The 27,878-nt window shown below is 38.5% G+C and overlaps 1 protein-coding gene across 5 annotated transcripts in view; it reads left to right on the top strand.

Annotated features, from left to right (window-relative positions):
- Window positions 1-27,878, top strand: part of LOC129235903 (mucin-2) — a 60,580-nt gene that overhangs the window by 21,647 nt on the left and 11,055 nt on the right. For 3 of the 5 annotated variants that reach the window (XM_054869975.1, XM_054869976.1, XM_054869977.1), the window contains exons 2-5: window positions 10,858-11,092; window positions 11,156-11,224; window positions 12,082-12,174; window positions 12,495-14,609. In XM_054869975.1, the coding sequence (XP_054725950.1) occupies window positions 10,858-11,092; window positions 11,156-11,224; window positions 12,082-12,174; window positions 12,495-14,609 (2,512 nt within the window). Of the gene's footprint in view, window positions 1-6,142; window positions 6,804-10,857; window positions 11,093-11,155; window positions 11,225-12,081; window positions 12,175-12,494; window positions 14,610-27,878 lie in introns of those variants that run through there. The other 2 variants (XM_054869974.1, XM_054869973.1) reach the window with 2 other exon arrangements.

Below are 27,878 nucleotides of genomic sequence, written 5' to 3'. Positions count from 1 at the left end.
GTGCCATCTTAAGACTTGTTCAGGCCTTAAGAATCATAGGGAGTGGTCCACAAGGCCCCTGCCTCAACGGCGGGGAGGTAGTCTCCCTGGTCTCATACGCCGACGACTGCACGATAATGGCGTCGGGCAATGACATTGACAAGGTAAACGACTACCTCGCCAGTCTTTCTCGCTTCTTTGAAATTGTTTACAGTCGGAATTGGTGTGTCATCGACTTTTACCTTGAGAGTCAGTTTGATCTCCTTTGTCCTGGTGGTAAAGAGGGTCGTCGTGGACTTAGTGGGGGAAAGTTGGAGATTCCTCGCAGTGAAAAAGCGAGAACGGTCGGTGAGGTAGTTTTCACTTTGGAGCACAGGCCATCGATGTCATTGCCCTACACCATTATCGTGCAGTCGTCAGCGTATGAGACCAGGGAGACTCCCTCTGGAGGTTGGGGGAGTTTCGAGACATAGAAGTTGAACAGCAAAGGTGGAAGGACACCACCCTGCGGTACACCTTACTTAATCTTCCTCTGTACTGATGTTTGGTCTCGAAAGATCACTGACGAGTGACAACCGCTCAGATAGTTTGCGGACCCCCTCTTCAGACCTGGCGGGAGTGTCGACTGATAATATCTTCTAGTAGCGTGGAATGGCTGACTGTGTCGAAAGCCTTCTTCAGGTCCAACGCTACTAGGGCAGTCCTCTCGCAGGGTCGCCACGTTATGCTATTTATCTGACCAGCGCTAGCTATTGTTATGTCAGGCGAGCTGCTGCAATTGCCCACTACCCTGGTGGGAGCGTCGTCGTTTACAGTGCTGAATGTCGAATCGTCTATCTGCTCTGCCAGTAGTTGTCCCCTATGATCGTTTGGCAGGCTTGAATGCTGTCGATGACCCGGTCCATGCGGGCTCCAACATTTTCGACGCTTAGGATTATCATAATAAATCCATTTTTCATCGCCAGTGTTGATGCGATGCAGAAAACCTTTTCTTTCTAGAAGCGTCTTACACGTCACCAAACGTCTCTCGATATCCTTCTCCTTTAATTGATTTGGCACTCAGTAACCTGCTTTCTGGATCATTCCCATCGCGTGCAAACGTTTACCAACGATTGGTTTGTCAACATCCAACTCTTTCGACATATCATCAAGACGTACGTCTTCATCAAATAATTGTGTTGTAGTATAGTATCTTCGAATTTTTATGGTGCCCCTTCCCGATCTTTATCACTCACGTCGAAATTGCCACTTTTGAAGCGTCGAAACCACTCTTTACAAGTTGTATTTGATGGGGCGTGATTACCGTAAATATTGATCACGTGTCGAATACGTTTCAGCTGTACTTTTCTTCAAAAGGTAATAATGAAGCATAACTTCCCGCAATGCTGTTTTTTCGGGACAAACGTAGACATTTTTGACGGCAGATAAAAAAGGATCTTTACGCTTCAAACGAATGTCAACTACTGCGATCGAGACCTCACATATACACCTTCAAATCACCAGTATATTACTAGAGCGAACACAAAAATAGTATCAGCAGCGACACCTCTTTTACGAGGGCGGAAACTTATTCTCATACCCAATATTATTGGAATGTACCCTTAAGCGCATTATACTAAAAACAAAACAAAAATTATATTCTGTAATTTTTCCTAATGTCTGTACCATTTAACTGTAGACATAATGTAATTTTTGCATATTAAATTTTTTGCGATCTCGAGAGGTTGTTGTGATTGTTATAGTGGCAACATAAATATTCCCCATACATGCACAGGGAATGCTGTTGGAGTGACAGTCCTTTCTTCTTAATCTTAAAAAAAAAATAAAAAAAAATAAAAAATAAAAAAAAAATAATTGGCGCGATAACTGCTTACGCGATTTTGGCCGCGAGGATATAAATCCCGGTCGTTCCGGTAACGTAGAACCAACTGTCGTGGGAACGGTCTGGATAGGTATTTTTATTGTATTTCATTACTAGGGTTAAATATTCTTATGTACATATGTGTTTTGATTTCAAACTTTTGCCCTTTCTTAATATTTTATTTTTATTTTGTTGGTATACTAAATTTTCGTAAACCTATGATTGTGAATCGGTGGGCTCGACTTGAAAAGCGTTCACTACTTACTCTGCCCAGGTGATAAATTTAAAATTTGTACTACGCCTGGAATGTATTTAATTTCAATATGTATATTATTATGCTTTATCAGAGTACATCGGCGGTCGCTGCAGCTCGGTAGGGCTCGGATTCGAAACCGCAGGCATGAAACACCAAATGATAGAAACAATTTTTTCTAACAACAGTCGCCTCTTGGCAATGACAAATCTGTGATTGCATGTTTGCCATTAAAAAGCTTCTAAAAAACCATCTGCCATTCGAAGACGTCATAAAACTGTTGGTTCCTTCATTCATTACATCGAAAGTATACAGGGTGGGCCAAATAAGACCTACTAATGTTAAACTCAAATAACTTTTGCAATAATCATTTATTTTGGTTAATTGTTTTTTACCTTGAATATATTTTATGGAAATTATGTATGAAATAATAGACTATGAATAAGTTCGTGCGGTTTTACAACAGATGGCGTAACTTGATTATTATTCCATCGATCCACATTTCCAAACATTCATTGGAGAGCTACTGTCGTAAGGCACAAACGTCAGTATAAGTTTTTTATTTGAAGCGTAAACAACAATATTTTTACCACACTTGAAAATGTCGAATTTCGTGCCAAATAATGTGTTTTTGCGGGGAATTCTTCTTCATTATTTTAATATGAAGAAAAAAGCAGCCGAAAGTCATCGTATCTTGGTGGAAGTTTATGGTGAGCATGCTCTAGCTGAGCGAACGTGCCAGAAGTGGTTTGCACGCTTTAAAAGTGGTGATTTTGGCTTGGAAGACGAAGAACGCGAGGGTGCGCCGCCAAAGTTCATGGATACCGAATTGGAGGAATTGCTCGATCAAGATCCGGCTCAAACGCAAGAAGAGGTTGCAAAAACTTTGGGAGTTGATCAATCAACCATTTCCAAACGTTTAAAAGCCATGGGAATGATCCGAAAGGTAGGCCATTGGGTGCCGTATGAATTGAAGCCAAGAGACGTTGAACGCCGTTTTATGGCATGCGAACAACTGCTTCAACGGCACAAAAGAAAGGGTTTTTTGCATCGAATTGTGACTGGCGATGAAAAGTGGGTCCATTACGACAATCCAAAACGTCGGGCAACGTATGGATACCCTGGCCATGCTTCAACATCGACGTCGGCGCAGAATATTCATGGCCTGAAGGTTATGCTGTGTATCTGGTGGGACCAGCTGGGTGTTGTGTATTATGAGCTACTGAAACCGAATGAAACGATTCGGGGGATGTCTACCGACGACAATTGATGCGTTTGAGCCGAGCACTGCGAGAAAAACGGCCGCAATACGCCGATAGACACGACAAAGTTATTTTGCAACATGACAATGCTCGGCCACATGTTGCACAAGTGGTCAAAACATACTTAGAAACGCTCAAATGGGATGTCCTACCCCACCCGCCGTATAGTCCAGACCTTGCGCCATCCGATTACTATCTCTTCCGATCGATGCAACATGGCCTGGCTGACCAGCACTTCCGTAATTACGATGAAGTCAAAAAATGGATCGATTCGTGGATTGCGGCAAAACCGACCGAATTTTTCACAAAGGGAATCCGTGAATTGCCAGAAAGATGGGAAAAAGTAGTAGTAAGCGATGGACAATACTTTGAATATTAAATTTGTAACCATTTTACGTCAATAAAGTTTCAAATTTCGAAAAAAAACCGCACGAACTTATTCATAGTCCTATTATATTACCTCAGAAAATGTCCACCAATCTTCTCGATACAAAGATTGGCTCTTTTTAACGCGTTTTCCATTACACCACATAATGTTTCTGGTTGAACGCTCAGTATTTCATCTCGAATATTTTGCTTCAGCTGGCTAATAGTCTCTGATTTATTAAGATGCTCCTTGTCTTCTAAAAAGAAGTCGGGCGCAGGCAAATCTGGCGAACGAGGTGGTCAAGGGAAATCTGAATTTTTGGAAATCAGTCGTTCGCCAAAAATTTCACGCAGCAGGCCCATAGTTTGCCTAGCAGTATGCGCAGTTGCTCCATCTTGTTAAAACCACAAATTAAGATACTGCTCCGCCATTGGCCGCAAAAAGTTTTCAATCAATGTTCTGTAATAAGCTCCTGAAATCGATTCCGGCGTTTCATCCTTATTTTCGAAGAAATATGGACCGATAACTTTAGTGGACATAACACCACACCAAACAGTACATTTAGATGGGTGCAACTGATGTTGGTGTGTTGCCTTTCGATTTTCAGAGCCCCACAATTTAGAGTTTTGTTTGTTGACATAACCATTTAAATGGAAATGCGCTTCATCCGACATCAAATTATTGCTGATATTTACGCTGCGTTAAAACAATGGATCGTTGACAAGAATAGAAAAACTCAATAATTTTAACGCGTTGTGTTGTACTGTAGGTTCCATAATAAATTTCCAACAATTCAATTATAACTTACAAAAAGAGAAAAATAAATATGTCAAAAAATAAAAAAGTTATTTGTGCTTAACATTAGTAGGTCTTATTTGGCCCACCCTATGTAAGTATGTATACACATATTATTTAAATGCAAAATAGTTATATCCCATTGAGAAACCCTTTGGTTGCAATATCAAAAAGTAGAAAATTTAGTAAATTTCAGCTCGATATCTCAATCATACTATGTTTTGTTTAAACACAAAATGGTTATGCTCTTATGGAAGACCCCTTTAGTTGCAGCATCAAATAAGTATACAAGAAATTAGACAGGTCGTGTAAACAATTTTTTTATACACATTTCGCTCGGCGTATGTTGACTTTAAAAATAAACAATGCCGCTGCTCTTCCCGAGTTGCTTGAGTTATTGGCATCACTTGGTCGATTAAAATCTTAAAATTGTTTTCAGAAAAGTTCTGTTTTAAAGAAAAGTAGATCACTCGAATCAGGAATATTTTCTAATTCTAAACGCTGCTTCTCAAACATTGATAATGAGCCCATTACCAAAGGAATTTTTATCAGCGCATTCAATATTTCCCAAATTAACAACAAGCAACAATGCCTGCATACTGAATTGAATCTGCCTGCAAACTGAATGAATGACTGAACTCACAAGCTAAACAATCACGAACAATGCTGATATAATGACTTCTAACGACAAACAGCAGCGAAACAGTGAAAAGCAACCAAGGCATCCAACACAACAGTATTGGTGATCTCGTCTCCCATCACTGCCAATCAATTGTTCGATAGAAATCTTTTTTTTTTTTTTTTGTTGAGAAAGAAAAGCAAAGTGAGCAAAAGATCAACAAAAAGCGACTCAAAGTGAAAATTTGTGGAAAATATTTTTAATTCGAACATTGAACAGAGAGATGTACACATAGGTAGATCGGTGCTGATGGTGCTCGTGCTGATCGTAAGCGAGGCATGGTCGCAATCAATAACTCAAACATTCAGTAGAATAGCTGGCGATGGTGCCGAAATTACCACCCGCAAGAGCGCCACAGGAACATCACCTCGGAACAACTCACGAGCCATTCAGTTGTTAGTTCGCGTTTAATTGTGGCCGCACAGCTTACCCGACGCGACGCTGTATGTACGTACATAAGTGTGTTCACTCGAGTATAAACTATTCGATCGTATAAAAATACTCTGAATATTTTTGTCGAGTTCGTAGCAAAGAAGACGCACCATAATTTTCAAAACTGATATTTTGCTTCAAACAAGGAGAAAAAATTACAGCACAAAAATAAAGTAATTTGGAATTCTTCCAAAAAGTAAAAGTGTGAATCGTTGCAAAAATATAGACGAAGTTAATGGTGCATGTTGAAGTGACCGCCAGCGATCGAGCCAAATTTCGTTAATTGCGTGATTATTTAGCCATTTTTGACATTCAAGAACTGTGGCGAAAGATTTGCGTTTCGTATGAAGGCGGGGCGCCACACACTGCAGACACGAACGTAATTTGTGTAAATCAATCGTGTGTGCTAAATGATTTCAGTCGAAAATAATTGAAGACACATTAAATTAATAAAGATATACATATGTGTATGTTTGGAAATGTGAAAATTTTTAATTGTTATTTCGCACGCTTCACGAAACAAATTATTTGCTCTACAACTACGCGCAATTGTCGCGAATCGTTAAAATAAAAGCATAAACACAAAAAGACAGTACTATAAAAGTTCACATCCAAAAACAATGGATTTCATTTCTAATCTTATAAAGCGCCCAATAAGTTTGGTACGTAGGGACTCTATGTCCCCTACGCCAACGGATCAAGGACAAACCGCAACATCATCACGACCTACCACACCACAACACTCATATTCAGCACTATTGCCCTTTGATCGGCCCATCACACCAGAAGAGCGACAGCAGCATATAGCAAATGCATTGAACGATTGCCTGGGGGCACCAAATATACTGGAAACTTTGAACATAGACGACGAATTTCGTCCCATTGCAGCGACGGTGACGGCAACACGCGCCGGTTCACCACCCCTTAACCGCCAATCACCTACTCAAGCTATGTCGCGTTCATTACAAACCAGCACGAACAGCAGCAATGGCAGTGGCAGTGGCTCAAATCCATCGACAACCACTGGCAATATAATCGAAGAGCTCCTCATACAAATCAATGACAATTTAAATAAGGGCGATCTTCATACCAGCGCTGAACTGAGCCAAAATCATTCACCCAATCGTCCATTATCAGTATCACCACCGCCATTGACGCGGGCATTGTCGTCTGAGGTATGTGATATTTCGGCATTCACCTACACACACGCACACGCACTCTGGGCTATAATTAGTTGTAGTAATTACGCTGAGATCGATTCGTTTGTTTTGATTTAGGTTAGTGTGTTATACATTTAAAAAAAATCCTCAAGCGGTAAGGCAAAGTTATTGCTAATCGATTTTGAATTCATCGAATTTGTTGCATTAAAATGAAGCTGCTTAATACTCGTACTAATGAAAATATGATAAACTACAATAGCACAATGTGATTACCCTTCGGTTCATTCTGATGCATTAAAATCGCAAGTTTGGAGGTTCGCCATTGTCTGCCGAGGAGCGACCGCTATTAGATAGTCGCGTTTGTGATAGTCCTTAGAATTTTTGATTGTAGTCGTTGCATTATTTTAAGGTTTGATTTGCTTGCTGTTCCCCATTCGATGCCATATTTCCAGATCGGATTTATAAGAGTTTTGTAGATTAACAATTTATTACCAATTGAAAGTCGCGAGTCGTTTCGTAGTAGCCAGTAGAGTTGTCTGAATCTGTTTTTAACTTCAATTCTATGTAGTATATAGTATGCTCCTTCCAGTCAGTTTTGCATCAGTTATTATGACTAAATATTTGGCTTTTGTATGATATTTAATGACTTTATTATTTATAGTCAATATTTGTGGATCACACTTTCTGTTTGTGTATGTATATTACTTGGATATTTTCATCTGTGTTAATTTCGATTGCCCATGTATGTATTAAACCAGGCCAGCGTTGTGTTAAGTAGCTGTTGTAGTTTATTTGGGGCAACATGTATGTTTTTGTTCATTGGTCATTAAAACGGTGTCATCAGCAAAGGTTGCAATCATGCTATCGTCACTTGGGCAGGGTATATCAAGTGTATAGATAATGTATAAGAGTGGCACCAAAACGCTTCCTTGTGGAACATCTGCTTCCATACGTAGTACATCAGAGCATTCGTCCTGATATTTAGCATAAAAATATCTTTCATTAAGATAACTTCGCAAAAGTGGATAATAGTCAATTGGAAGTACTTTTTTTTTTAATTTGTGCAATAGTCCGGGATGCACACTGTCAAAGGCCTTAGCCACTTCAAGATACACTGCGACGCAATAATTTTTGTTGTCAATTTCCTGTTTTTTTTTTTTTTTGGCTACTCTGTGTACCTGTTGTATCATTGTATCGTTGAATGTTTTCGCCGAAAACCAATTTGATGAGAGGGAATGATGTGGTTAGATTGTACAGATTGAACCACCTATTTTTTTGAGAATGGTAACACAAATGACATGTCAAATGTGTTCATGTTTAAAATGTGTAACATTTACGAAATGGGACGCTATACGCTTGAACAAAATTGGAAAATATTGAAAACCTATTTCCAAAGTGGTGAGTCTAATTCTTCTTTTCTGATTTTCACATCGGTCGCGACGTCAAAAAGCAAAATTGTCGGATTTGGGGCTCAGAAAATCCACACGTTACTGTAGAGAAGGAAATGTATCCACAACGAGTCACTGTTTGGTGCGGTTTTTTTTTCGAAAATGAGCGAGGGGCCGCGGTTACAGTAAATGGCGAGCGTTATCGTGACATGTTCAACGAGTTTTTGTTTCCAAAAATTGAAGAGGATGACATGGACGACATTTGGTTTAAACAGGACGGTGCAACTTGTCACACTGCTAAAGTTACACTCGAACTTTTGGCTACCGCTTTTGAAAACCGAATAATCAGACGAAATTCCGATATCAATTGGCCGCCTCGGAGCTGTGATTTAAGCCCGTTGTACTATTTTTTGTGGGGAGCCGTTAGGGACAAATGCTATGCGAACCATCCAGAGACGATTGATGCTTTAAAATACGAAATCAAAGTTGCCATTCATGAAAATGGAGCCCAAACAATCGAAAATGTGCTTAAAAATTGGGTTGATTGAATGGCCTAATGTAAAGCCAGTCGTGGCAGTCATTTGAACGATATTATTTTTCATTCATAAATGACAATGTTCAATCTTCGAAATAAAAAAAAGTTTCAAAAAATATTGATTAAATGTTTTTTATAGCCGTTTCAAAAAGCAAATTTTACATGGCCCACCCTGTAGTAGGGGATCAAGGCGGTCATAAATTTGTTGTTCAAACAGCTTCGACAAAATAGGCAAAAGACTTATCGGCCTGTATGATGAAGGCTTGTTGGCATTTTATTTGGTTTTGGCAGAGCAATTATTTCAGAAACTTTCCAGGGTAAAGGGAAATATTTAAGTCTTATTGACAAGTTAAATATCTTCCTTAGATACTTAATTCCATTGTCGGGTAGATTCTTTATAATTTGTCCCTTAATTCTGTCGTAGCCTGGAGATTTTTTATTGTTTATATTCTTAATTTTTGTCAGTATTTCATGTATGGTCACTATTTTGATTTTTCCATCTTTGAATTCAAATGTATCGATTCCCTCGCAATTTTTTTCGCAAATCTCAACACCGCTCCGTTTATTCCTTTGATGAAATCAAAAACATTTAAACATTTTAATCTTAAGCTCTCTTATCATCTGAGGTGGCTTTTTGGAAAAGATATTTTTAAAAACTGAAAAAACTGTAACTTTTCGTGAGGCACTAATGTAATAACTGCATTGAGGTGCATGCCAGCAGCACAAAATCTAATCAAGTTAAAGCAAATTTCATCATTCACCAATTGCTTAACAGTTATTTTGTCGTACCTCATTTTACCAACTGCTAACTCGCAATAGCCAGAGCCATTTTCTGGTCATGTTCATCTAATGTCCAATAATTTCCCTTCTCTATGGAGGTCTTCTGAGTCGTATTCGATTCGACCTGATTCCTTTGTGTGGTTGGTCAGTAATGAGGGAAAATAATCAGATACATGCCGACGTTTGTACATAAGTATGTGTCCACATCCCTATATATGTATATAAGTATGTAGATGCATTACCTATACATGCAAGTACTTCGTGTGTGACTTTAACCTTGTCTCGCTTTTGCTAATTGAATTTCGAGCACATTTTCCCATACCCACCGAAAAAAAGAAATAGTATTTAGTAGAAGAAATAAAAAACAAATATGTATATATGTATATGTAAATATGTGCATATGTAAATAAAAAAGAAAGGGGACTGGGCTTGGCGCTCACTTGTCGCATTGTACATATAAAGCCAACAAAATGCAATTCGTGCCTAGTACACACATACATTTGTTGTGTGCCGACCGCCGACTGACAGATGCCACAATGCCGCCACTACATTATGGTGAACTAATTGCATTTTGCTGCAGAAAACCACAGATTGTGCCACAAAAGTGTAACGAAACGAGTGACGTTGCAAAAAGAAGATGCGACACGTTGCCCAGGTCTAGGCGCAGTGAACTAAACTGTTGGTAGTTGGCGGCGCTGCCTGTGAAATTTATACGAAATACAGTTTTGAAATTTGCATAAAAAGAAAAAAATATATGTAAACTTAAAGAAAAGGCTAAAACAAGAAAAAAACCAAAAAAACAAATGAATACAAATTGCGCCGTATTTCAGATTCAAAGATATCGGTGGCGGCATGACAGCTCAGTGAACCAATCTGCATATACGAAATTGCACACATTTTATATTATACTTATATATGTACACGCAAGCCCACATTAATATAGTATTTCTGTACACGTACTGCTTCAACACTTTACTTTGGCTGCTGCAAACGCTTGGGGACAAGCAGAGCAGGCCCTCGCATATTCATATTGTAGAATAAAATTTCTTCATGTGCAAGTTGTGTAGCACCTGCCATTGCTTGTTAGTGTTTTGATTTGGATTTTATGTGATTTTTTTCGTAATTTATTTCTATTTCATATTTACACATTTCACTGCCAAAAGCGCAGTACCAGTACACCAGCAAAATTCGAGAAGGATGCGGCACTACTGACTGCTACACTACTTGGCTTTGCTGTGTAGTTCATTTTCGAATTTTCTTCACGGCCACAAAACGTGAACTTCACACATTAGCTGCTGACATTGGAAAATTTTCTTTTTTTCGTTTTTTCTATTTTAACTTCCATTTGTGTTTTATTTCGTTGCAGTTCAACGCAATCTGTTCGAAATCCGCAAATCTAAAAGGCACACAATCATCGCCGTCAAAGGAGTCATTGCCTTCTCAATCGCCGCCACTTAAATCAGCTGCTATGGCACCTGTGGCTGATAATGCCTGCTCCTCAACAATAATAGCGAGTGAGAAAAATCGCTCCGATATCGAGCCGATAGTGGACCTTTATAGTACGTCCATCCTCGTGTCGTTCCAAGCGGATAAGTCCGGCGGTATGTAAAATACTTTAACACATTTTGTATTTGTGCAAGTTTCCTAATTTGTTTCTCTTATAGAGGTTCAAGACGATTTTAATGGAACAAAAGTGTCAGAGATGCCTACTGCTGTGAATATTAATACGGAAGGTGAGACCAAAAAATTATTTTATTTTCTTATATTTTTATTTTTCAAACACAAAAAGATACATTAGGCTATATCAGAGACATGTGCGAAAATTGACCTGATGAAGTAACAAGTCTTATAGCTTCTCAGACGGATGCCAAAAGTGAGAGCTAAAATGAGCTAAATGAGAGCTGCGGGACAAGTTCTCGCCAAATTAATTTAACTCTGTGGCAAACGTATATATTGGCGCTTACACCCTTTGTTGGTTTGGCCGAGCTCGTTCCTTGATGTTTTTCCACAAATAGAGGCACCTACAGTTTTATGTCGCCCCCCGAACGGCGGATGATTTCTCATGAAGAGCTTTTTTCGTGGCAGAAATACAGGGCACACGAATGGTAGTCGCGCATCAACCCATTCGACTACGGCGACTATGGATTAAAATAAATAACAGGCGCTTTTTTTTAGAAAACAGATCTTTGTTTTTAAATAAAACACAAAGAATCTGTGAAATGGACAATATTTTTTCAGCTTTGATAGCCTGAAATTTGATGTCATTAATTTCGGTCCGGTTGGAAATCATTCGGACGTTCTGACCTTGCTAATTACGCGCTGAGAGTAGAGCTGATTTATCAGTTTAAATCAGTGGCTTTACGAACTCTCACGTAAATATTCCAGAGAAGTCTAGCACAAGTTTTAGGCGGCCAATTGGTGTACCAAGTTCGAAATCGGTTAATAATCCTGCGTACTGAATATAAATATTTGAGAATTTTTAATATTTGCTGTGTTTTGTTGAAGTTCAAGTACTACATTTTTCTTGAAAGTAGTTTTTTATTCACTTTATTTCGTTTATTTATATTCAATGAATTTTTTAAACTTTCAGACCGCGCAAAACTAACTTTTGAAGACGGCCTCATACCAACATTGACTGCAGCCATAAATGAGCATGAAAAGAGCGCATGTGCTCGAGGGAAAGGTATGTCTATAATTCAAAAGTAATTTTTTTTAGATTCTAACAGCATACATATGTTTCCCAAAATGTGGAATATTATGACGTCACTTGCCGGTTTCTTTGATGATCACGTATACACAACCTGCGTGAGCTAACATTTAGTTTTACGCATATTGCCACTTTTGCAGCGTTTCTAAAAACAATAACGATTCGGTTAAACCGATTGCCGTGTTAACATATTTTATAGTATGTACTTCGATTTTGTTCACCCATTAAATTAATTTTTTTAAAGTATTCTACATTTTAATTCATATTTTTTCTTTCTCTACACATTTCTCTTTCAGACGAATCCAACAATAAAGCTATTCAACACCTAGAAGTAAACATTGAACCAGATACGGCTACCTCATCGGACAATGAAACCTTCGCAGAATGTCAATCCTATCAAATTAGCGGTGTTAATAACGAATATGAATGTATGGCTGATGAATATAGTTTTGAAAATTCCGAAATAGAGTCATATTTTAGTGCTGCGAATTCAAGAAATGCAACTATTACAAATGTATTGGCGGATCCCTTAAGTTTAACTATCCATAAACCAGAACAGAGTGAGAGTGACCAAGGCGACTTGCATTCATTGATTTCAGCTACGAGTGGAGAAGTGTTGTCAACGGAGCAAAATACAAATCTAATAGATGACACCTGTGATGAAGAACCTATGGATGTGGATATGAGTTTTTCTGAATTAAAAGAAAATATAAACGTTGAACGGAGTCAATTGCCCACATCGACCGTATACGACGAAAATATTTCACCATTAAAAACCGAGGAGACCGAGTGCAAGCTTGCGGATACTATAGAAATTTCAAGAAATAGTGCTGATAATAGCGAGGGTGTTCTGAAAGATGCCGAAGGGCCTCAACCGGAGATTGAAACTACACAATCTGAACATGAAGCGCCATTAAATGCAAATGCCGAATTACCTACTTCAACATGGCAAAACACTAATTGTGGGCAAAACAACTTAGATAGCAGCAGTACTGAAAAGGCATCCGGGGTAACTGCTGATCTTACACAAGCAACCATAACTACGATTTCTCCAAAATCCCTTAATTCAACAAATGACAGTCAGAATCCCACTGAAGAGTGTGAAATAAAAAAATCTTTAATGAAAGAGAGCAATAAAGGTTTGTCTGGCTCACACAATGCTTTGAATTTGTCATTAGATATGAATTCATCAACAAATAGCAGTAAAAGTTCAGCCTCCTCCCCTGTTTTCCCTTTTAAACATAAGGAAAGTTCACTTAAACAGTTTCCACGCTCCCCCACAGCTGTTTCACCAAAAAGTATGACGTTTTTGGAGAAATCCGAATATACGGAGCGCATTGAAATCGAACGTAAAAAGTCAACAGCAAGTGAGCCGAAACTTACTTTATTCGGTTCACGAAAAACATCTGTTGTAGACGAAAAACCAGCACGGGCCGCAACAACCGAAAAAGAAACGTCAAAAGCAAGTTCAACTCGCCATAATAACGATACTTTATCTACTGATATTGAATTGAATACTGAGCCACATTGCACATCCAACAGCAGCGCAACATCTGCTACCATTGCACCTTTAGAAGATGCTAGTTTAACTGACAACTTTGACAAACCTCGTACCTTTACTGTAGCGTCTGCTACTGTGACAGAAGACGAAGAGATCATTTCGCAAAAATGTGAAAATGAGAACAATAAAAGGCGTACATTTACTATACCAAACACTGAGGTAAATGCAAATAAAATCGAAGAGAAATCTGAGGCTGAAGATAGACGGCGTATCAATATATCTACACCTATTCCATTATCTAAAAGCTCGATCCATGAAGAAGTGAATGTACCTATGGACATTGACGACACATTACCTACGGTTTCAACCAATGATGAAAACCAAACCAACACCATTTCAGCGAATACGCCAGTACAATCACCCACAACGACAGTCCCTAGTTCACCACCAATACCTTCACTGCAAAATCGTAATGGAAACGCGCTTCCATTAAACACATCGCCACCAATACCAACATTACAAAATCGTCCACTAGTAGAAGAAGCTTTCTGTGTACCTACAAGCGCTACGCATACGCATGAGCTCGAGTTGGATGACGAGGCTTTTAAGGTGCCACTACCGCCGTCACCAGCATCATCCACGTCATCGCCACCAATGCGAGTGGTACAAAAACGTCCTTCCATACATGCGTACAAAAATGGTGAAAATGTTGTCGAAACCTTGTCGGCAAAAGAGCAAACAAAACGTGACGCCAGTGATGAGAAGGATGTGTTTGCAGGAAACTGTACACCCTCACCAATGGATGAGCTGCCGTCTTCAACAAGTACCTTTGGTACCTACGCCAATGATTTAAACATGGAAGCAGATCAGCAAGAATTCGAAAGTGAGCAGTTCCAGAACGGAAATGATTGTAAGTCTTAACCGATTTTCATGTCACATTTTCATTTAACAATCTTCAAAAATTATCGTTTTGCGTGAATTCATATGGTTCAAATCTTAGAGGTCAATGATATCACCTTTTGCGTTATCCAGGCAAAACACTTGCTATGCGTCATAAATGTAGTCATTACCCCATTATTCCTTCACTCTATGTATATTAACAGAAACATTCCACTACCGACATTTTTTTTTTCTTCTATTTTGTTACATTCTTCCCTGTTGTGCTTCCAAGGCAGTTTGCATTTAATTGCATTGCAGGGAGTAACTTTACAACCCCCACTCAACTCACTTTTCGCTCTTTGTACATTGTAGAATATTACGCTCATAAAACTCCTTCCTACCTGACACTGTAAAGTCAAACAATGAATAACCGGCAGTTGCTTCTTGGCTACCGTTGCCAGACTATAGCCGCATACCATTCTACTTTTAATTTCATTGCATCCGCATAAAAAAACATATCAAGGCCAGCGCGTTACATATTTGGAGAGTAATGCTACCTTTGTGAGAGGCGGTTGAATGGCGGTGTTGTGACCCTCTGCTCGCAAAAAATAACGACCCATGAACTTGAAAGTGAGAGAAAACCCTTGGCTAATTTGCATTTTTATTAAGCCCGTTGTTTGGTCGTCATGATACCAAACCAAAAACAAAAAAAAAGCACATGAGAAATAAATGCATACCACACACACTTGCACAAGTATTCATTAACAAATAGTAATTTTATAGAAAAAGGAAAATAGACAAATCCCTAAAAGGCATGAATTTAGTTTTCTAAAGTTTTTGTAAATAATTAATAATTATTCGACCTCGTGGTATTTTGTGTCCTCTACTCATCACAGTACCTCATCCAGACCTAGTTCCCATAATCAACCTAAGACAGAGCTAGGTTGGGTTGAGCGTATGTGCCTTTCTTCTGGCTGCAGTAGCGTCACATCCAAAGAGAAGGTGCAGTGGAGTCTCTTGGGATTGGCCCGATCATGTGCAGTTTATGCTTGGGGAGGGTTATGAGTTTTTTAAACCTCTTTTGGTTGTATCCTCCCAGTAAGTACAATATTTCACCTGGTGTAGCCCCGTAGTTCGGTGCCAGCTAACCTCCCTAAGCCTTAACCTATTTCCTTACATTTTTCCGACCAGTTGAACTATTTTCTGTAAGTAATGGAAATTATCATGTCCTCCGATGAGTTTTGTTACAAGTGGGTTTTTTGTTTTTTTTTTTTGGTAGAAGTCATCCTATTGATTAAAACTAAATGTCACTTTACGACTTGAGTTTCCTTTTTAATGTAGCGGTTAAAAGAAATGCAAATATAAATATTTTAACAAAATATACAACTTCTACATATAATACATCTATCTATGTGCATCTTCAAGGCGAGTGGTTTGTGTGTGACAACCAATAGATTGGTTTCGGGTTTAACGGTTTTTTTTGGCACGATTTAGCTCATACAGGTCGTCTGAAACAAGAAATTCAAAAAGATTTAGTTTTGTGATCCCTTTCGCTATCGTCTGGCAGATGATTTCCTCCAAATTTCAAATTTTCATCGTGGTTAAAAAAAAGAGAAAAACATTTATTTTTTCCCACTTTTTGTAAGTACAAAATAATTGGTAAAAATTGAATTTCTTGTAAGCTTGTGCCAAACGATTGTTACTTATTTTCTAAGTATTTTGTGAAAAATGTGAAACAATCGCACCATTATTTGATTTTGATGGTACAGTCGGTAATGTCTAATAGGCTATATGGCATTAGAAATTGGTTATTTAAAGTCGGGTCACTTAATGTGACAGGCCCCAATTTGTTAGCGGCAGACGCATACAAGATGGGAGTCACAAACAATGATACCTGCAGATTTTGCAATGAACTAAAAGACAGGGAATCTCTAAATCCCAACATTTTGGCTGTAACCTTCGACAGTTTGCTCTCCTTCTTTGCGCACCCAATCGCAATTGCTACTACAGTCCAAAATCGCTACAAGGTCCTCAAATCGTTTGCCGGCAGCACTTCGGGCAAAGACAAAGAATTGTTGCTATCAACATTTAAGGCAATTGTCCGGCCGGTTCTAAACTATGCTGCGCCTGTCTGGTCGCCTGGACACGCAGTGGATAAAGCTTTAGACACGCCCAAACACTGGCATTCGGACAGCGACCGGTTGCCTTTTGATGTCCCCAATACAACACCTTCATGACGAGGCCCATATGCTACCTGTGAAGGAGCATAACAAACTGCTCAGCAAACAATTCCTGTTAGGGTGCTACCGCAGGTTTCACCCTTGCAGACACCTGCTTGAGCCAGAGCCGCCTCCCGGCCACGTCAGGAGACACCTACTAAACTGCGCCGACGAGATCCAGGACAAAAGCAACAGACATCTACTGGATCAGACAGTGTTCAGACAGACATTAAACGACATTAGGAGCTCTACAATATGAGAGATCTGAATGACTTTCGGGGTTAGAGCTTCAGAGCTTACTTAGATTCGCAAAAGACGCAGGATTATTACAAGAAGCCTACTACAAGAAAACGTTAGGGTCAAGCTCCATATGGTACCACTAAGGACCAAAAGGTCTATGTGATGGCTTTCAGCTAGCCAGGTCAACCTAACCTAACGTAATCAAAAATAAAGGTATAGTCTATTTTGCAACGTTTTGCGATTAATTTGACCGTACAAAAAAACAAAACTGTTAAACAACTGGTTAAAGACCCAAACAAAATATTCCCACCATAACGACAAGCCTTTTCAGCAAAATGTGGCCAGAATATTTAACATATCGAAGCCGAAAAGAGATATTCGATACAGAAAAAAAAATAAAACGATTCCGAAAAAGATTTAACCAACAAATTCTAATCGCGAAAATAAAGTGCTTCGATAATTCTTCAACCGCGAGTTCAATTAATACGACGAATTTTATTTTACGCTAACTTACTCAAAAACTAATGGAAAATAATGGTATATGTAGTAGCATAGGGGATAGTTCCGAAAGAGAGTCAAAAGAGTGTTTACCTAACAACCTTTCTCTATTTCTGGCTAAGTTTGGTCAATTACGGAAGAAGTGTTCTACAGTTCTCTTCCTCGTCTCTAAAACTCATGACCTTTTGTTATCTATTTGCGGCCAAATTAGCCTGGTTGTAACACAAGTATTTTCTTCTCTCCATGAGCTATTGGCCTCTTGAAGATTATTATTTTGTATCCTTAATTTGCAAGTTGACATAGGAATTCCAATATTACTTACGTTTTCAAGCAGTGGATGATTAGTACCCTTTCTGGCTAGCTCATCGGCCTTGCAATTTCCGTCAATATCTCTATGTCCCTGCACCAATATAAAACTGACCTTAAAGACGGCAATAATATCAGGCATTCCTAAGCAACCTTTGATCTTAGTATAACTACCTCCATTGATTTGATGACCACCTGGCTATCCGTGCAGATATTTATCGTAGTTTTTGTTACGGCGTGTGTATTTAGGTACACAGTTACGTTCTTTACGGCTAAGATTTTTTCTACTTGGTAATTCTAGTCCTAGTTCTTTTGAAAAAACTCCATAGCCTACTTTAATTTCTATCTCGGATCCATCCGTGTAAAAATTTACATTTATGGAGAAGAGAGGCCATGGTATTTGAGTTTGCTCCTCTCTTCCTGACGAGATGTTAGCCTTGAAGAACCTTTCAAAGGTGGATTTAAGTAAAGTGTAATTGATTTCTTGATTATAACTACTCATAGTATTCCGACGTAAGCGTAAGCAGTGACGTGGCAACCCCCTCTCTCTAGAGTCAGCAACAAGGAGTTCACAGCCAATCCAAAGGAGAGGGGAGAGAACTCTGCCTGAAGAGTACCTCTGCAGACCAGTCTACTCTACTTTTCCCACTGCAGCAGTGTAGCTCTAGTTTTAAATAAGCTGTGGCTCTTGTCCGCATAAGTTTCAAAGCGCATATTTTTATTTTATTTATCTCTGTTTTATCTGATTTATAGTATAACTTTATACTTTATACCCATTTCTACTCGCACAATCCAGCTTTATGATCCGTCTATGTATATCTCCTAATTTTATTTTTGATATCAATTTTTTTGGATTGGGTGCTTCATTTCAACTATAAAATAACACGATTGCGAGATCCTCATTTGACAGCCAAAATCACTCAAGAATAATAAATCAAAGTACTACTTTAGAACAACTCTATGCATCAAACTAAATTCAGTTCAGTCTTCGTTCTATGGCTAAATGGTTTCAGATTGCATTATTATGAATACAAATCGCCCATATGTAACTCACATCAACTTTATATTGACATTATTGGTCTACATGCTTTGTGTTGGCATTTCTGCTTCCTTCTCACCTTTAAATTACTACGAACCAACCATGCAATATCTCACCGCAGCTCCCAACGGTGTAATTGTGGTGCGCTGCAATATGGTAATGACGCAACGGTGCTTTGAATGTGCCGTCCGCTACTTCCGCTGTAGCTACTTCGACTCAGTGATTCCTTCACATAACGCGTGGTAGTTTAAAGTCAATGACAACAGAAGCAGCAGCAGTTGTTTCTTTGAGAACTTATTTTTTTGTTTTTCTTTTGTACTCTGCTCTCTATGACATACATATATACTTGTATTTAAATGATATCACATTGAATGCGTGAGCTTTTATATGTGTGTGTGTGTTGGTTTTTAGTTCTCTTATATACGTTTTCTGTTTTGCTAATAATTAAAGTTTTTTGTATGAAGTTAAAAAGAAAATATTTTTGTATAAGTGTGCATATATAAAGTTTGGTCAAATTCATGGGATTCCGTTGTAGGGAGCGTCTACGCATTTCATATTAAACCACTTTCTTAAGTGCTATCATTTTGAAAAGGAACAGTGGTACTCGATTCCATTTTTATGCATGTCGGGAGAGAGTTTGCGGCTCAGCGAAAACTTCGAACGCAGCCTAATACGAACCTCGACTGAACTACTGAAGGCGCGGCCAACTTCTATTGCAATCTTTCATGAATCTCGACTCGTTTCTGTATACATATGATACAGCTGGGTAGATGGCTGCTGTGGAAATGAAAAATTTCGAAAATCATTTGATCCGAAGCGTCAATTGAAATCGACCAATGTGGCTGTGATACGGACCGCAAATTGGGGGAACTAATTTTATTGCTTACAGTATAATCTGCTATAATCCAGATCTATGATTGATTTTCTTTCCGATTTTGCTGCCCAAAACTCGAAGGTTGTAATAAAGTACTGGCTTGCCATATCGCAAACGAACTATACATTAAAAAAAATACTTTGTTTCTAATTTCCAACACACCTTTTTTTTAAGTAAATCTTGTTAATTCAATTTGGGAATAACTTTTTTAATCTTACTTCTAAATTTATTGATAATGGTATTTTTGAGAATAGTGGCAGAGCAAGACTTTTAAGAGGCAACTTAAGTAAATATAATTTCAAAAACACGTTTGTATATTTCGCTCTGACTTTGATAGCCACCACAGATTGCATTACTCGGAAATATGTCTCATGTGATGCGGTCTTTATTGTGATCTTGGCCTTGTTCCATTCTTCCAGAAAAAAATCCATTTAATATGTAGCTTGTCTTACTAGGCCAGCTTAATTTTTAAATAAGTAAACTGAAATTATCTTAGGCCAAGGAGTATTTGAAACGTGTCGTATATTGGATAATTTTAATCCAATAAGAAAAGCATTGTCAAAAGTTTGCAAATTCACAACCACTTGTTATTGCAGTTTTTTTATCTTTTAGTCTTTACAGATTAATTTATTAAAATTTTTTTTTTTTTGCAAATAACACAGGTCTATGAAATTTCCTTTTTTATATGATACTGGTTTCGGATGTATTTTTGTGTTCTAAACACTATTCTGACGTCACGTCATGGTTTTGAAAAAAGTGGGGGTCAAAACAATTGGAACCATTTTGAAAGACTAGTATTGTATTTCTAATCTGCGAGCCAAAAAACTTTCGAGTGGTCATTTTTTAAGCTTAGTTGAATATATTTTAATAATTTACAATTCGATCATAATTACTGAACACTAAAAGGTTAGCCACATGTTATTCAAACAGCTGTTAATGCGTTTCTTTCGGTTCGTGAGAAACCCATGTATCGAGTTTTTCAACATAGTCATGTTGTTTTAAATGATTTTCAATGCATGTATGTGATACATATGAATCTCCTCTGCAATCTCACGTGTTGTACTGTGACGATCCGAATCGATTATTGCTTGATTAGGGCGTCATCAACTTCAGCTAGACGGCCAGAGTGTTTTTCATCTTTGAGTGAAAAATCACCAAAACGAAATTTGGCAAACCAATTTTGACACTGCCGTTCTTTTAAGGCTTCGTCACCATAAAAGCACATAACTTTTTATGAACTTGCGATGCGGTTTTCCCTTTGTGGAAAGAAAAAAGCAAAATATGATGAAAATGTTCGTTTTGGTTTTCCATTTTTCAACGAACACTAAACGAAAACTACGCAAGCGATCAAAAACCTTTTTTTACTGATTGACAGCTGTATTGCCAACTATCAAATACTAAAATGTGTTTTACATTTATACTACGTCTGCAAACCTAAAAATTCAACTGAAGCTGAGTGAAATCCCCAATTACTTAGTTGCCAACCCAATATTTATTGCAATAAAAGATCCAAGCTTTATTTTAACTAAATTTATTTACTATTTTAACTCCCTCACAATATTATCTGCTACTTGTATCTGTTAAATACTACTAAAAAGCAACCCTGATGACAAACCTATCACAAAATCAGTCGTAAAGTCAACGTGTGGGAGAGGTGAGATAAATTATTGCGAGAGCAAACAAAGCGTGCTCTCGAAAATCACTAGTATTTACGTTCACACCTCTCAGTTGAATCATCGAATGACATATCATATATATTGGAAAGCCTTTTCATATTTTTAAAAATCTATATCACATGAATATAAATACATATGCACGCGTTAAGACTAACACCTTGGATTGATGCACAACCACACCAGCTTGTTGACTACTCACTCACTCCTTCGTTTGTATGGTACTGCACTCTCTCAATATACGCCCGCTATCTCTCAAACACACTGTACGCCAGAGAGCGCGCTCAACAATACTATCGCTATTTCCAAATGGTGCTCATACAAAAGCTAACCGCCAACTCAACTCCATCCAGCAAAACCGACATATTCGTACAAACAAATCGTCGAGCTCTCGCTTATCTAGATGGTTGGTTGGTTGGTGGCTGCCTGACAGCTTACTTGCTTGCTTGCTGGAGAAACCAACTCTACGTGGAAAATTTTGCCTTTTAGTTTTTCGAGTTTTGTCGTCGACTTCGCGTTGCGTTTATGACGTTTGTATTTCAGTTTCCTTCATTGTCGTTGCGGTCTCAATCAATGGAGGAGTGTATGTGTTATTTGTGCTGAGAATTTTCCACGAAGAAAATATATCAAAAGCTACAAAAAGTAATTAACCGAAGATTTTCAATACAACAGAATTAATTTCCACACATCTAAGAGTATTTGAGAGTGTTCCGAAGCCATTGAAAATTGTTTAAGGAATGAAATTAACAAAAGTATCTCACAGATGCGTGTTGCAGACGACGTGAATTTTTCAAAGAGTTTGCTAGTTAATTTTTTTTTGTTTTCTGTTTCGATTTTACGGTCTGCTCGAAGTGGTTATTAAGTGCGAAGTGAAATAAAGTGGAACTTGGATTATTTTATTTTTCATCTAACGTTTGACCACAATCTTCAATAGCTAGTCGGTTAGTCAGTCGAAAATCTTGGGCGCGGGCGGTGCAGGAAAAGTGAAGAAATGTGGAATAACAACAAAAAAAGAAAATAATATACACAAATGGGTTGCATTCAACGACAGCCAGCCAATAAACAGTTAGTAGGTTGACCATGTAGAATAAGCCAAAAAACGTATAATGAGACAATTACGCGTTAACTTCAAAGAAAATTGCTTCCATATAGCCCCCTTCTTCCGTGTGTTTACACGTTGCTGCTTTTCCGGTTGTAAGGTGTTGTAAATGTGGGCAACACCATTTCCATTGGGCATATATGTATGTATGTACACATGTGCGTGTGCATATACACTCTTAAGGGCGGAAAAATAGGCAATCGGTAGACCTACGACTCACTAATAACTATTTGCATGAGTCACTCTTGAGCTTGCGGGAAAAATGCAGCTAACTTATCACAATGTATGCTATTGTAAACAAATTGTCTGTTACATTTACTCAGAAAATCCAAGAGCCTATAAGATTCCGCGGAATCCATTACACATTGGAGGAGTCACTAATTAATTTGATTATTAATACGTATGTATGTACATGTGTGAATGTATGAAATCACACATTTATTTATTTTATCACTAATTCATACTTTTGGCATGAAGTGTGCCGCACCATGGCACTCATTTGGGATTCAGATTGTTTGCTATTTTCGCTGGTGGCTCTTTTGTTAGTGCCAAGTCAATTGACGACGACAACGTTCATCATCATCATCGTACTCTTCCTACAAAACGAATTTCATGCCTTTCATTTCTTTACGTTCCTGTCTTCGTTTTGACTTTTCTTGTATACTACGTTTTCGCTTAGCTTTCTGCGTTGTACTCAACGCTCCCGAATCCGAATGCTGAGTAAAGAAGTGCCAAGTACACGCTCTTAAACATAATCTCGCTGGTGAATTGAAGACTATATGGTGTGCCTTCTCAGTCACATTTTTTGTTAGCTGACTGGCTATCTAGCTGCTCTTATAATTGTTTGTTTATTTTCGAAAGTGTTAGTAATACTAATAATATTTGCGCTTGATTTGTCTTACAATTAAATACAAGTATATTAACATTGGCCTAAGCAAAATGTGGAGAGAATGTAGAAATTGTTGTAGTTAGTTGATGAACGTTATAATTTCTCACTTGTTTGTTGACATTCAAATGTTTCGATTTTCCTTCACTGCAACATATTTACGAATATTAATGACCTTCGTTTGGTTGCAGATGTGATGCTGGAACGTAAATATGAAAAGGATTTTGTATGTCTTATGTGTTGTGTTGTCATATATGTGCATATGTGTATACGCCCACAAGAAATCAATCACCGTCCGAGTTGGCGACAAAAAATAGTTATAGGCTCTTACAACAACAAGAACAAACAGTTTGTTTGACTTTCGAAAAAATACCAGTGTAGCAAAAGATTTTCACCGCTTTCCACTGAAAGGAGGCGTATTGATTTTGCATAGAATACGGCGATGAGCATTCAATTCATCTTCTTCGTAGTTTATGTTGGACGGAAGAGTTGCAACTATGAGTTTCAAATTGCTATAAATAAATATTAAAAAAATAATAATTTGCAAAGTGTTATTCGCCCCTTATTAATTTAGATTTATTATTTAAAATACAGTTGAAGCCCAATTCAAATAATCCCTAAAAAAATTAACCGAAATGAGCTAGTTGCATATTTCAGAACATATTATTAATGTCGTGTTTTTTTTTATGGGGCTTTATGAAAATTGTTTTCAATTTTCCCAAGTCCATTGTGGGACTAAAGTCCTTCCACATCGGTGCATTAGCCAATGTTTTGATACACTTTACCCCGCAACTTTGATGAAACTTTGCTATAATAATAATGCAGTTTATAAATCGCCCAATGCCGATGGAGTCGTTTACTGCTAAACGCTCAACGCGCTAAACTCACACGCTTTTTTTCTTATTTTGTGGAATATGTAGGAGATATGACAATTGGAAAGCAGTTCAACATTTGAATGATTTCGTGCTTTCACGTTCTAACCTGTATCAAGTCATGGGGCTGCTGCTCGGTTAATCGGTTAGTTCAGCTTCTGATCAATTTTCCTATTTCGGTTTTATTGCTCGTAGCGCCATAAATAAGTAGAAATTTACTGCTTTTTTGATTTCATGATTTTGTTTTCTTGTGTCTCGGAGGAATTACTCAATTTTAACATTGATTCATTGCATTCATATCTAAATCGCAGTCCATATTTAAAAATGCTACTGAAACCAAAAACAAATAAAAGAATAATATTTGATGTCGTCGGAAAGAATAAACTCTGGCTTAATACCAATTTGAAACACTGAATTTTACTTTAATAAAGCTTCACTGCAAACAAAAGAAGAATTAATCAAATCAAGATATGTTGTGGTATATTTTCGTGGTATAGTTCATACGGCCGCCACAGCCGAATGGGTGGTGTATGTACGGCAATGATTTTTGACTCTTCACAGTCGCAAAGTTTTTTCTCTGTAAATCTAATTAAGTTTTACTTCCCACTGTACGACTGGAAATAATAATGTCCTTAAAGTATTTCAATTTTTTTCTGTGCAGTTTTTTCGTGTTATTTCTTGTAACAGCATAAAATACTCCTAATAAAACTTAGAACATGCTACTGGCTACTGAGCTAAATGATCCTTAGGCAGAAACATTATGAATAAAGTTAAACAAAATTTCAGGGAATTATTAATTATTTAAAAATTCTAAAAATAGGGTTGGTTGATTTGCTAAAGTTGTGATTCTTCCAGAATCGCACTAGCGCTTCATTGTCTCCTTTTTCTCCGGTTGTTTACAACTGTGACAGTATGTATTATGAGGGAAACCCATTTTGGCTGCTTGTTCTCCGGTAGACCAAAAGCCAGTTATGACTGCCGTTAGTCTCCAGGCGTCCCGTCGTTTCATTCTTATTAATGCCGACGATTGCCTGAGGTTGTAGGTGGGCCATAACGTTCTGCTAATTTTGCATTTCGTCTGGTCTTTGAACCTACAATCCGCGATTCGGAGGTATTTTTGGGAAATTGTACTCTTGACTGCACCTAATGGTGTGAATACCGATTTTGCAAGAGCATTATTCATGACAGTTCGCCCTCTTGCCAGTTCATCTGCTTTTTCGTTACCCTCAATGTTCCGCTGTCCCGGGACCCAGATTAAGGTAACTTTATAGTTTTCACTCAAGGCTATTCCTGCTTTGTTCCACCACTTTAGAGGTTGTAGTAGCCGAACCCAGTGCCTTGCAGCTTGGCTATCCGAAAGAATAGCGATATTGCCCTTAAAAGAGAAATCTGTGATTAGTAGCCTACAGGCTTCCCCAATTGCCAGTACTTCCGCCTGGAAGACACTGCTGGTATTAGGGAGCCGCACAGATTTCTCAATTTTAAGTCTGTGAGAATATATACCAGCTCCAACACCGCAGCTCACTTTGCTGCCATCCATATAGACTGTAGTGTCGAAGTTGTTTAGAGAGAATCCTTTATTCCATTCTTCCTTAGATGGAAAGAGAGTGGCAAAATTCCTATTGAATGTTACCGTCGGGACGACCTGACGACCTGACTACGTCTCATCGAGATTAACTAAGTTTGTCGCAATAATAGACTAGCATAACCTTAAGTTTTTTCTCTCCAGCGACCCGCTTCATTTAAATCTAAATTCATCTAAATGCACTCATGGTTGGCGTCTTCTTAATATGTAGATCTATTGGAATAACGTGTGTCAGTGCATTGAGAGCCTCTCTAGGACATGACCTGATTTCACCGACCGTTATTGCACAGGCTGATCTTTGTATTCTGCCGAGTAATTGGGTATTGTACTCTCTCCCTAGAGCTTTCCACCAAACTACCGAACCATACGATAAAATAGGTCGTATAACCGTCTTATACAGCCATAATGTATGCTTAGGTTGAAGACCCCATCTTCTTCCAAGCATACGTTTACAGGCATATAAAGCAATTTCTGCCTTCCTTACCCGTTCTTCAACATTTTAATTTCCAGCTTAGTTTGAAGTCCAGAATTACCCCTAAGTACTTTGCGCTGGGTGATAGGGAGAGAGTTTGTCCGTTAATATTTGGTAGGGTACCTTATATCTGGTGGTGAAAAGCATAAACCTAGGCCACAGCCTGTGGCCCAAGAGTTAAGTTCGCCTAACGCCCTTTGGATGATCCCACTGATCGTATTAGGACACAGTCCGGACGCCATTAACACCACATCATCAGCGTACGCCACCGCTTTTACCCCACCTCTATTAAGTTTTGTTAAGACTTTGCTAATAATGCATAACCAGAGAAGTGGAGACAATACTCCCCCCCTGTGGAGTGCCCCTGTGAACCTTCTTGGTTATGCTGATATTACCCATTGATTGATTGATGATCCTGATTTCTAGCATAGAGATGACCCAATTACTGATACAATTCTCCACCTCTAAGTCTATGAACGCCCGTTGGATGGCATCTGTACTAACATTGTTAAATGCGCCTTCTATATCCAAGAACGCAGCCATGGTATAATGTTTGTTCTCTAGAGAGCCCTCTATTGTTCGGATTACCTCGTGAAGCGCTGTCCCCGTAGATTTGCCTTTAAGATACGCATGTTGTGCAGTTGATATACCAGAGCTCTCCAAAGAGCTTCTGAGATATATACGAGGGCGGGTCAATAAGTCCGTGACTTTTTGTATTTCTGACCTCTTTATTGAAAAAGAAATACTGCTCCTGTCAACAGGCATCTGTCAGTTGACTCCTGTCAAAATTTGAACGTGCTGTTAGTTAGTGTTTTACAGCTACCTTATCATTGGCGGCCCTAATTGCCTTCTTGTACTGTCTCCGACTCTCTCTGTACAATTCTCAATTTCCTGTCGAGTAACTGAGGTTAAACATTGATCTAGATTTTTCCCTTAGTTTTGAGAGCTCACTGCTCCACCAAGGAGGGTGGGATTTTTTGCTAAATTTTATGGGGCAGGACGTTTTGTAGGCCCTACTAAATGCCTTCTCTAGTGTTGTGACCCTACTCTCAAGGTTTTCGGTGAGAGTTATTTGGCAGATGGGAGTCTCTCCTATCCTTTTATTTACTATGTTTCTGAACCTCTTCCAGTTGGTTCTTAGTGGATTTCTGTACGGTAAGGGCGGATCAACATTAAGATCCAGATCGTACAAGGTCCAGCTGTAATCCGAAAAAGACCTTTTATTAGAGACCCTCCAATTATCTAACCTTACAGAGCTGTTTTCAGACAATAGAGTTACGTCGATCCCTTCCTCCCATCCCCTGAAGTACTCCGTACTGGGTGACAGTTAGTGTTCGAGAACTTAGTGTTAATTATGAAATCATAAAGAGACTCACCTCGGTCGTTTGTTTCGGAGCTTACCCATAAAGCGTGCCTTGCATTGGCATCGCATCCGAGAAGCAGGGTTTTGTTCGGGTTTTCCTGCACAAGTTTACGGGCTCCTCAGGCGGTCCTAGTCTATCATGTGCCATGTATATAGGGGCAAGTGTTATTCTGA

This window comes from Anastrepha obliqua, chromosome 1 (assembly GCF_027943255.1).
Source record: "Anastrepha obliqua isolate idAnaObli1 chromosome 1, idAnaObli1_1.0, whole genome shotgun sequence".
Classification (NCBI taxonomy): Eukaryota; Metazoa; Arthropoda; class Insecta; order Diptera; family Tephritidae; genus Anastrepha; species Anastrepha obliqua.
The sequence above is the reverse complement of the archived record's forward strand: the minus strand, read 5'-3'. Positions and strand labels throughout refer to the sequence as shown.